Raw genomic sequence first — 11,126 nt, forward strand, 5'->3', positions numbered from 1 at the left:
AAAAGAGTATAAAATTAGAAAGCAAGTCACGTGTTATTTAGAGAGTGGAGAAAAACTGTGAATCCAGTCATTTTAAAAAGACTACAAACAAGTTTAGTAGCAGTATAAAAACAATCCCACATGAGCCGCGTTTGACGCTTTACCATGTGTCTTAATTGACAAGTCTTTTTTTTGTTTCGTCGAAAGGTTAATACACAAAACATTTTTTCAATTTTACAGACTGACCAAACGTGACCTCATTCTCTCTTCCTAATCTTTCTCATTTTCGTCTAAGATTTTTCTTTGTTTCTTCAAACGACGACGTTTAACTCCATGATCAACTCGATTAGGTAGTCTAGGGTTTTTGATACGAGCTCAAATTCTCCATGGATGGTGGTGTGAATTCTAGCTCAGAGCAAGCACATAATCAAAGGCTAGATGAAGGTACAGCAAAATCTATGGAGTTACAGAGGTTGGAGCAGTGTAGTTCTGTACATTATATGGAAGGTTCTCAGTTGGTCGGAGTTTCGTCTTCGGTCGCCGGAGATGGAGGTGTTTCGGCTACGGTAGCTGTAGATGTTAGGGATTCAGCTGCAAGCGTGATCGATAACCGGAAGCGAGGGAGGTCACCTCGTAACCTGACGGTGAAACCTCCGGTGCCAAAGAAACCTCGAGTAGAGGATGAAGACGTTTGCTTCATATGTTTTGATGGTGGTTCTCTTGTTCTTTGCGATCGCAAGTGAGTGAGGCTCGTTTTTATCAGTTCTCATACTCTACTTTCCGTTTTTAAGTGTTCTAATGCTTTTCCACATTGTGACATTACTTCATTTTGAGCTAAAAATGTTGATAAAAAAGTACTAGTGTTTCAGAAATGATCGTGCTCTTTGTTTGATAAGCGTAATTGTGTTACAAGTTGTTTCTTTATTGGATAGGGGTTGTCCAAAGGCATATCATCCAGCTTGTATTAAGCGGGATGAGGCATTTTTTCGCTCCAAGGCTAAATGGAACTGTGGTATGTTTTCTCCTACTTCGTTGTGCACATGAAGAATCTATTCAGTTCGTGTAGTTCTTTAATGCTGTAGTTTTTTTTAAAAATCATTATTATTATTAGTTTATTCTCATAATGGGATAATTTAAGTGCCGAATTTATTTTGGCAAGAGCTAAGAGAGAACTAAATGACGTTCTATTTAAGTAGAGAGAAATAAGGATAGTAATTTTTGCATAGGTTCTCTATTTGCAAATTCACTTTAATTTTATCTATAAAAAAGAGTAGTAGATGATTGAGCATGACACATTAAGGCTGAAAGTATTGCATGGCATAATTCATGTTGTTACATTGTAGAAGCATCTTCTATAAATGCAATGACAGCCTTAACTCATACTTCTCGAATGAGTCTTGAATGTAGGAGAGGTTTCAACTGTAAATTGAAATATAGTGTTGTGCCTGCATGATCAGAATTTGGATGGTCATGTATATTACTTTACAGAATGCTTTGCATTATCATTTCAATTTCCAAGATAAAAGGAATGAGGGGAAGAATCAGTGAGGTGAGTGTTCTAAAGTGAAAACCTTAATATTTGCCTGAATAACAAATCTAGGTATTGGCTTGAAGAACAGAAACATCTCTGGATGCTTTTCTTTTTCACAATCTTTTCTCGAGATAATATGAAGTCCTAGACATGGATTCTTACTAGCCTTTATTAAACCTTTTAAAATTTTGAAGTGTGATCTCATAATATAGTGATTTTGAAAATGAAAATCCCAGTACGGGCTGTCAATACTACATGGATCTTCTGTCTTTTATTGTGTTGTCTCATGTATCTTTTTGTTGTTTTCATAGTCTATTTTTTTAACTTTTATGGAGTATCCACATTGTGTCTTATGCATTCTGTTGTCTTGACTTGTGCATATTTTTGTCATTTTCAGTCTTCCCCAATTTTGTATGGACTCTAGTCTTTTTTACAAGTAATATGTCATATATAATGTATTTACTGCCTTTTATCGTCTTGACTCGTGTATCTCTTTGTCGTATTCATTAGTCTTCCTCTGAGTTTGTATGGAGTACATAGCTGTATCTTTTTACTTTTTTATCATCACTTTTGTATGTATTGTCTTCTTCAAAGTCTTTAATCCAAGTTTGAACGGGTTGCATATTTCAAACATGTCTGAAATGGTTGTTACTTCCACAAACTTTCTAGGGTATCTGCAGACAATCTTTCACACCATGTGTGGGAATTTCCTTATATTACTAGTAAACAAGTCCATATGATTGTTAATAACTTCTCTCTCTCCTTCTCTCAATTTTTCCTTTTCCCCTCACATTGCACATATTTCATCAAGAGCATCTGAAAAATCTGTTTCCTTTGGGGTTTTAGTCCTTTTCCTATAGAGAAGAAAGGTCGTGATTGTTCTAATTAACAGGAGGCTCAAGCAATTGGAATAGAATACAACATCACAAAAGATAGTATGGTAATGTGGCTAAGCTGGGAGCTTCTTGAAAAAACCTTATTTATGTTGCTTAGAAAACTTTGTTGCTAAAACCAACTTTTGGTATTGATTTATGTACTGGTTGAGTGATGCTTCAAGTAATGTAAGTATTATCTTAAAAACATATCTAGTTTATCATAGTTGATATATTCAAGGACATTTGAGGAGCTTTCTGATATCCTGGGAATCTACGTCCACAGAAGGTTTGAACAACAAAAAGAACTGAAAAATCAACTAGAACTTGTCGAAGTAATCATCAACGTCAAAGTAGAATCCCCTTCCGGAAGATGGGTGGAGTTTGTGGGGAATATTTTCTTGTTGTAGATTCTTTACGTTTGGTATATTACTTGTATCTGATCAGGCCTTTGGTCATTTTTATGAATGATGCTATGTACAATTACTTTATTAAAAAAAAAGAGTAGAATCCACTTCCATGGTTGGTACCTGAGAGGCTGAGACTGTTAATGCATAATAGGTTTGGTTTTATTTTCCACTTAGTACTTTTCTCTTGAACTGCAAAGATCTGGTTCTATTTTCTATCTGAAGCATGTCCTCTACATCATTGGCCCCAGAATGATACAGCACACTGATATTACTTTCTTTTCCCCTTTTTAGGTTGGCATATTTGTAGTGTGTGTCAAAAAGCTTCCCACTACCTGTGCTATACTTGTACCTATTCATTGTGCAAGGCATGCACAAGAAATTCTGATTACTTGTGTGTTAGAGGAAACAAAGGCTTTTGCTCGACGTGCATGAAAACTATCATGCTGATTGAGAACAAAGACCAAGCAGATAAGGAAATGGTATGTGTCATACTTTAATGCACTGTAAGATCTCACAAAATATGTTTCCTTATCAGTCTAATTGCGAATAATACAATTTGTTCTCCAAGTGATATTATCATGGCTTTCCAGATAAAAGACTGCCATATTTAATTTTTTCTGTTCTTCTCTTTTCTTTTGTCTCCATAAAGTAATCTTGGGTTAAGTTTTGATTTACCTAAAACCTAACAGGTTCAGGTAGATTTTGATGACAAAACTAGCTGGGAGTATCTTTTCAAGGTGTATTGGGTAATCCTAAAGGAAAATCTATCATTAACACTTGATGAACTTCTTCAAGCTAAAAATCCATGGAAAGAATTAAATGCAGTACACGGTAAGCGGACGCTACTGCCTTACGGTCATTATGTTGCAAATAATGGCAAAGGTATATCGGGCAAGGCTTTTGACCATTTAGAGCTGAAGAAACCCTCAGCGCTGTTAGAGCTATCTAATAAGGATTCTCCAACCACTGAAAGCCGAACAACTGCAGAGTCTGATAACCCGAGCATTTTCAGTTCTTCTCCTCAGTCAGAACTAACAAAGCCTGCTGTAGAGCTAGAGCTCCAGAATGGACATTGTTTGAGGACAAAACAGGGAAGCACTGCTATGCAGACATCAGTGAATGGATGCATGGAGTGGGCGTCAAAGGAGCTTTTGGATTTTGTTGCACATATGAAGGATGGTGAAACTTCTGCTATATCTCAGTTTGATGTCCAGACACTTTTGCTCGACTATATTAAGAAAAATAATCTTCGAGATCCTCGGCGGAAGAGTCAAATAATTTGTGATTCAAGACTCAAAAGCCTTTTTGGTAAGACATGTGTTGGCCACATAGAAATGCTGAAGCTTCTCGAGTTTCACTTTCTAATAAAGGAGGACTCAGATAAGAGTGCTTTTATACCAGCTGGAATTGTTGGAATTGTGTCTAGCCATGTAGAACTTGATGATAGCAATGACATATCTTCACCGAAAAAACGTAAGAGTCGTAAAAATGGTGAAGTCAAAATGACCCAGATTAATCTTGACGAATTTGCTGCAATTGATGCTCACAATATAAATTTCTTATATTTGCGGCGTGATTTGATGGAAAATCTCACTGAAGATGTGGAGAAGTTCCATGACAGAGTTACTGGATCAGTTGTCCGCATAAGAATACCTGGTAATGATCAGAAACAGGAAATTTACAGGCTTGTCCATGTTGTAGGTAAAAATTGATCATAAAGCTTTTGTTGACACAGTGATGCAATCTAATGTCATTCTTGTTTGTGGGGCTTATAGTACTTTTTAATGCAGGTACATGCAAGACATCTGAACCATATAAGATCAGAGATAAGACGGTTGACGTACAACTTGAAGTATTGAACTTAGACAAGAAAGAAACCATATCTATTGATTCTATTTCAAATCAAGATTTCTGTGAGGTAATTTAGACAAAGCATGTTTTACTTCTCCATCCATTTTGGAAATTGCTTCCTCTTACTCTCGCACTTGTTAAAGAAATCTTGCTCACCAGTCGATATTGCGGCAGATAAGGTGAAATTCATCTTTACTATTCTGTGTTGTATCTCAGTCTTTTCTGACTCGTTTCTTAGGCTGTTCATTTTCACATTTGCCATATTGTTACTTTTAAGTAATGCCAGCACAAACAGCTGCTGTATTGGAATTATATAGAGGAAATATATACCACCTAAGCTGAGGCTGAAGAATCATTTAGTTCACAGAGACACGAGCAAACTTGACATGTCACTGTAATTTCAGTCCATTTAGCATGAATATGATACACGATTTTAGATGAGCTCGTATACTGGGGAAGTTAGGACGTCATTTTTTGGAAATCGTGAGTAGGATTGAGAAATTTTTATCTGACTTCTGGTTCTACGTAGTAGGGGTATGATTGTAAATATGGAGTAAGTTTTTCAAGTGTAGCTTGCATTAATAAAGTAGTTAAAAGTGATCCTAAAAGTAGTAAACTTGGAATGTATAGATTAAGTGGGTTTATTAGTTGCATCAAGGGGATGAGGGTTGGGTTGGTGGTGGTTGTATTGGTGGTTTGGTACGAAGATGAATCAGCCTGTTGTTATCACTTACTTTCTTACCCATTGCAAGCTGTTTGTCTGGTACTGACATATGTATTGTGTGTAAAGAAAGAATATAGTTGCATAGAAGGGGTGATTGCTAGGTTCGAGATGGTTGTATTGATGGATTATCAAAATCAGCTACTTGTTATCTCTTCCTCTCATTGGAAACAGTCTGTTTGGCATGGCAGAGGCCATATTATGGTACCATTTTGGTGGTTTTTGGTATCACATGCACCATTATTGTGCTGTCTTCTCCTATCTTGTGCTGTTCTACAACCGGGGAAAGGTCTTTCACTTTCTTGCTCTATATTGAATCTAGTCAATTAGCAAGGGTCATGAGAATCTTTTAAAATGAAATAAATTATTACACGCATCTATGAGGATAGTGGCATGGCCAAACATTGCCCATGAGCGAATTAGCACCTTGTTTATTTTGGCTCTGGAAGGTGTAGATATTGCTCATTTAACCTTGAACTTTTGCTGAAGTGGCCTATACGAAGGAAATCTGTTTGTATTTGTTTTGTTTTATCTTGTCTCATTTCTTTTTGTCATCTGTAACTTCACAGTGAGTGACAAGCTAAATTTACTTGTTAGCTGCTGACTATGAATTTCAGGTGCATTATTGGAAAAGCTTATTTCACATTATTGCATGTATGTTTACAACTATATGTGTTAAAAATTTTACCAACTTGCTCTTCTACCAATACAAAGTTCCCACTTCTAGTTTCCCCAGCCCTTCTACATCGAAGATGCTCTTTTCAAAGGTTTTGGTTTCAAGCCGTTTCAGCATGATTTTGTGGGCTTTTTAAGTGATTGCTTAAATTTGGCGTTTCAGGATGAATGCAGAAGATTACGTCAGAGTATAAAATGCGGGCTTGTGAAAAGGCTTACTGTAGTAAGTGTTCAAACCTGAGTATTGTAAATTTTTCTATGATAAATTAAAATTTCTAACTTGATGAGATTTAATTGTAGGGTGAGATACAGAAGAAAGCTATGGAACTCCGGGCAGTAAAGCTCAATGATGTATGTCAATTGCTTAATGTTCAGTTCTTCTAATTCTAACCTTGCATGTATATCATTCAAAGTAATTTACTGTTGGTTCCTTTAAACTTGCGTCACCTAACTCAAATCTTTCAACAGTTATTCTGTATTTGTGTATCCTGTCCTATTTTCTTTCAGTTCAGTAATATCGCATAATGGACATTTTTACAAATTCATGGGAGGTGCCTGTGGGGCTTCTTCTGTGGGAATAAATGAAAAAATGGAGAACTAACTCAATATTTTTGATAATATCTTTCTTGGAACTGGAAGCACATTATCTGCTGGTATACATTAGGTGGTACCACCCCATAACGCGTTACTCCTTGTGGAATGGGTAGCTCATTATTTCTTTATAAAGTGGACTGGTAGTCCGAAGTTGAGGGTCCTAGTTCCTAATTTTGTTATTTTCGCCTCATGAAAATAAGAAAGCTTGCAGAAAGCCCTGTTACTCATGACTTGGTATACTCTTAACTTGGGGTGGTTGGAAAAGCAGAAGACGGTTATCTAACTTAGTTGGAAGATTAACTTTTCATTAAGTGCACTCTGCCCTCCTCCCCAACCCCAAAAGAAAGGAGAGATTAATTGCGGTGAGATGGTAACTGATCATGCATTGTAGTGTGCTCTCCATAAGTAATACTGTTCTTTCTCAGAACATCACAAAATGTTATAGCTATTTTCATGCACTGTTACATATTTGCATTAAAGATATTTTGTATGGTGTTTTGATGTGTTTGTGTTTATTTATTTTAAAATACAGTCTCTGGAAGCGGAGATATTTCGCCTTAATAATCTTCGTGATAGAGCAAGTGAGAAAGGGCACAAGAAAGAATATCCTTTGTTGAGGCAATATACGTTAATAGTTCTTTACGTGCCAGATTCAGATTTCATGCCTCAATTGAAAATGCTGAGTCACCTTTTGATATTTATGAATTGCATCATTTTTTGTATTCATTAATTGAAGAACATTGACCATGAGCATGAGGGCTTCCTTAACACTTCCACGCTTAGAGAATGTGTAGAGAAGTTAGAGCTTCTCAAGACACCTGAGGAGCGCCATCGGAGGCTACTGGAGATTCCAGAAGTGCATGCTGATCCAAAGATGAACCCAGAGTATGAATCTGGAGGAGATGATGGAGAACACAATAAGAAGATAAAAGGTTTATATCATTTTGTTTCTAGTAACTCCACGGTGTTGCTAAATCCTTTTTTCATTTTTTTTGAGGGGGGAAGGGATGAGGAAGAAATAAAATGATTGCTTATTGCTGATGGAACATAATGCAGTTGAACATCCAGCACCAAGATGCACTAGAGTTAGTAGAAGGAAACTTATATCTTCAGGGAGTCTAGGTAAGATGAAGACTGTACAATGATGTCCTTCAAAAGGTTGTTTAGCATCAGCGAACTAAAGATTTTTTTGTGTTTATCCAGTTAAAGAAGAGGGCTCTATCATGGCTCAATGTAGGATGAGTGGGAAAAGAGATGCTTGTGGAACTAATATCTCGGACAAGCAAGGAAATCAACTTACTGTTGAGCAGGCTGTGGATAGGTCTGGATCTGAAACTTCAATTGCTAGTCTCCTTATGGCGAACACATCATCCGTTATCAGTATTGAAACTGACAAATTGTGGCATTATCGGGACCCTGCTAAACGAATACAAGGACCATTTTCCGTGATGCAGTTGAGGAAATGGAATACATCAGGACTTTTTCCTCCTGATATGAGGATATGGACAAATCATGAGCATGAAGACTCAGTACTTTTAACTAATGCACTAAAGGGGTTTTTCCATAAAGAATCTCAAGTGCATGATAAGACATTAAGCCAGTCACAGGAACCAGCTAGCTTGGATAATAGAACTAGTGTTAGGTGGTCTGAGAGTGCTGGCTCAGGGGGAGAATGTGAAAAGAGAGAGGCACCTGGGCACCACCACAATCCAAATTACTGTTCAAATGGTAACACTAAGTTTACGAGGATGAAAGGATTGTCCCCTTCTTTTCCACGATGTGTGGAGTCGTTGAAGGGAAATAATTCTTGTTCTGACAAACCCCAATGGTTGAGCTCCTCTTCATCTAGTCAGCGGGAGGTGATTTTAGCTCTTCCACGACAGGGAAAAGGACATGGAACTGATAAGTCTCGTTCTGTTGCAGATTATGGAACTCAGAATTCTCGTAAAAGCACATTGTGCCATGCACAATCTAACCGTCAGAATTTAGATCCATCTTCTGGTCAGAACCAGAAATCTTTTACAAGCAATAAATGTTCAATTAACCTGGATTCTGGATCTACTTTTGCTTCTGCTATCAAATCAAGTGATTTATTATTTGAACAGAAAGGAGAAATGAATCTTCCAGACCTACCTAGTCCTACTCCAGAGACGAGCTATGGTGACCTTGAAGCTCAGGCTGCTGAGAAGCTGCTTTTGTTGAGTTCAGTTATTCCTGTTTGTGGTTCAGATGTTCATGATTTGCCAAGTCCTACCCCTATTTCAAACAGCGAAGCTCAAGGTGCGCATGCAGCTGAAAATAAAGAATCTGGTCCATCAGATCTTCCTGACAGTGAAGCTCGAGGTGGGCATGCAGGTGAAAATAAAGAATCTGGTCTGTCCAGTCTTCCTATTCAGGAATCAGGCCAAAGGTGGAGTAGTGCTTCTAGTCCAGTGGTTGGTGGGCCCCAGCTTCATGAAATAGCTGATGAATGGGGTAGAAGTTCGCCAGCTGCAAAACCATCTACTGAAGAATGGGATTCTACTCTTGTTTCTGTTTCCTCACTGAAATCGGTTGACACTGTGAGTGATCGTGTTGCCACACCATCTTCAATTGCCAACCTGCTTACTGCAAAACCATCTATTGAAGAATGGGATTCTGGTCTTGTCTCCGTTTCCTCACTGAAACCAGCTGAAGCAGTGGGTGATCATGTTGTGACACCTGCTTCAAATGCCGACCAACTTAATCATACTTCCTCATCTCATCCAATGTCAAACTTCTTCGATGAACCTATTGAGTTCAGCACTTTGGCTGAGGAATCAGTGTCAGACCTTTTGGCTGAAGTTGATGCCATGGAGTCTCAAAATCAAAATGGTATGGGTTCTCCTACTTCTGGTATGAGGTGCGGTGAGGAGATGATACCTGGTTGCAAGACTGATTGCTTTAGCCCGATTGAGGAGCCGAGTCATACACATGATCCTGTAAGAAGTGATGACTTGAGCTCCACCGGAGATCTACTACTACCTTGCCAATCTAGTGTGATGGATGAAACAGTTGGTGCATCTCGAGCTGATGCTTTTGATCCATTAAGGAGGTCTGGCGGAAATTCATCTACGAGTAGTGAGGGAGAAACCAAGTCGGTTGATGTTTTGTTTTCTCAGGGGGACGTTAGGTGCGGTATCCCTGCACCCTGTACTACCGGTATACCTGCATCTTGTACCACGAGTCAAACTAGTGCATTTTCTGCAATTGGTAGGAGTACAGTATTTGAAGGAATGATGAATGGGCGTGGAGCAGCACCTGGAAAGCCGAGTCAGGGATATGCAAATGTTGGTTATGGAAGCAACATGGGAGGTGCATGGGGAAATTCACATATGAATCGAGGGGCGCCTTTCAGTGGTAACAATCCAGTGTGGGATAGCCATCGTAGGTATGCAGGGGAAAGGTCTGGTGGTCCAAGAGACTGGGCTCTTCAAGGAGGAGAGTCTGGATTTGGTAGGGGTCGACCATCTTGGAACAGACAGCAGCCATATGGTGGTGGAGGATACTCTAGGCCTCCTCCCAAAGGTCAGCGAATTTGTAAATTTTATGAGAGTGGGCGTTGCAAGAAGGGGGCGGCCTGTGACTATCTACACCCCTAAATTGAAGGCAATTGCTTTCTTTTTGTATAATCAGAAAATTCTTTTTTGAGTAACAAATTGACATGTACCTAAAATGTTACCCCCTATATCTTAACTCAAAATATGGCAGATTGCAATTTTTTCCTCCGGAACCCCAGTGTATTATGAGGATTTTGCCACATGTATAAGCTGCTGTAGTGAACTTGTACCAATTTTCTGCTTATTTGATGATTAAGCGTTACGGATTTAATTTGACGTTACAAACTTGAATGAGTAAATTCCCAAGTCTTGTTTCTTTCTTAGAAGAAAAGGAGCCAGTAAATGCGATGGATCATCTTCATTTTAGTGCTACAAATTTGTTGCTACTATAGGGAGCAAATTCAGCCTAAGCGAAGAAATTCTCAATAGTATATTCAATTGAAGTACGTAGTTAGGCCATTGAACTGCTTCGGATGGCTCTAACACAAGTCAATGGATAGAAAGTAGTGATATCAGATATGGACAAGTGAATATACATATATTAAAATGGGTTAAGATGAATAATGTATAATTAGTTTTACACTAGCTTAAGCCTTAATGAGCGGATCGAAATTATAATACAGCTCAAATTATTTTTCCATGTATTTGTTTGTTTTTATATTTTGTTCAACTACAAAGAAATTTCTTTATGTACAATACAAATTGACCTTAATTCTTTTAACGGAGAGGTTTAGGTTTCGTCAAAATTAATTCATAATAAATATGTCTGATTATATACATTTACGAAAATTTATTGAGTCATAGTATTCACTTTGCACACGTTTGAGTAGAGTTTATTGAGTCATAATATTCGCTTTGCACAAAAAGAATAAGGTCCTTCTCAAGTTATACTTCATAATAGTAATTTAACTCATT

The 11,126-nt window shown here is 37.9% G+C and overlaps 1 protein-coding gene across 1 annotated transcript; it reads left to right on the forward strand.

The window, feature by feature from the left end:
- The first annotated feature begins 104 nt into the window (after positions 1-104).
- Positions 105-10,496, forward strand: LOC101250266 (zinc finger CCCH domain-containing protein 44-like). The gene is made up of 11 exons (XM_010318098.4): positions 105-718; positions 912-991; positions 3,084-3,271; positions 3,482-4,493; positions 4,583-4,710; positions 6,203-6,262; positions 6,340-6,390; positions 7,166-7,236; positions 7,411-7,565; positions 7,690-7,755; positions 7,837-10,496. Exons 1-11 carry the CDS (start codon positions 366-368, stop codon positions 10,251-10,253), a joined length of 4,581 nt encoding a protein of 1,526 aa, XP_010316400.2. The 5' UTR covers positions 105-365; the 3' UTR covers positions 10,254-10,496.
- Positions 10,497-11,126: the final 630 nt, after the last annotated feature.

The sequence above is a fragment of the Solanum lycopersicum genome, chromosome 2 (assembly GCF_036512215.1).
Source record: "Solanum lycopersicum chromosome 2, SLM_r2.1".
NCBI classification, from domain to species: Eukaryota; Viridiplantae; Streptophyta; class Magnoliopsida; order Solanales; family Solanaceae; genus Solanum; species Solanum lycopersicum.

What these genes read in the sequence shown, in the direction of transcription:
- LOC101250266 (XM_010318098.4), top strand. Translation starts at nt 366, where the DNA reads ATGGATGGTGGTGTGAATTCTAGCTCAGAGCAAGCACATAATCAAAGG. An exon ending in ACCAAGCAGATAAGGAAATG is followed by an intron (nt 3,272 to 3,481) that starts GTATGTGTCATA and finishes AAAACCTAACAG; the next exon opens with GTTCAGGTAGATTTTGATGA. An exon ending in ACACAATAAGAAGATAAAAG is followed by an intron (nt 7,566 to 7,689) that starts GTTTATATCATT and finishes AACATAATGCAG; the next exon opens with TTGAACATCCAGCACCAAGA.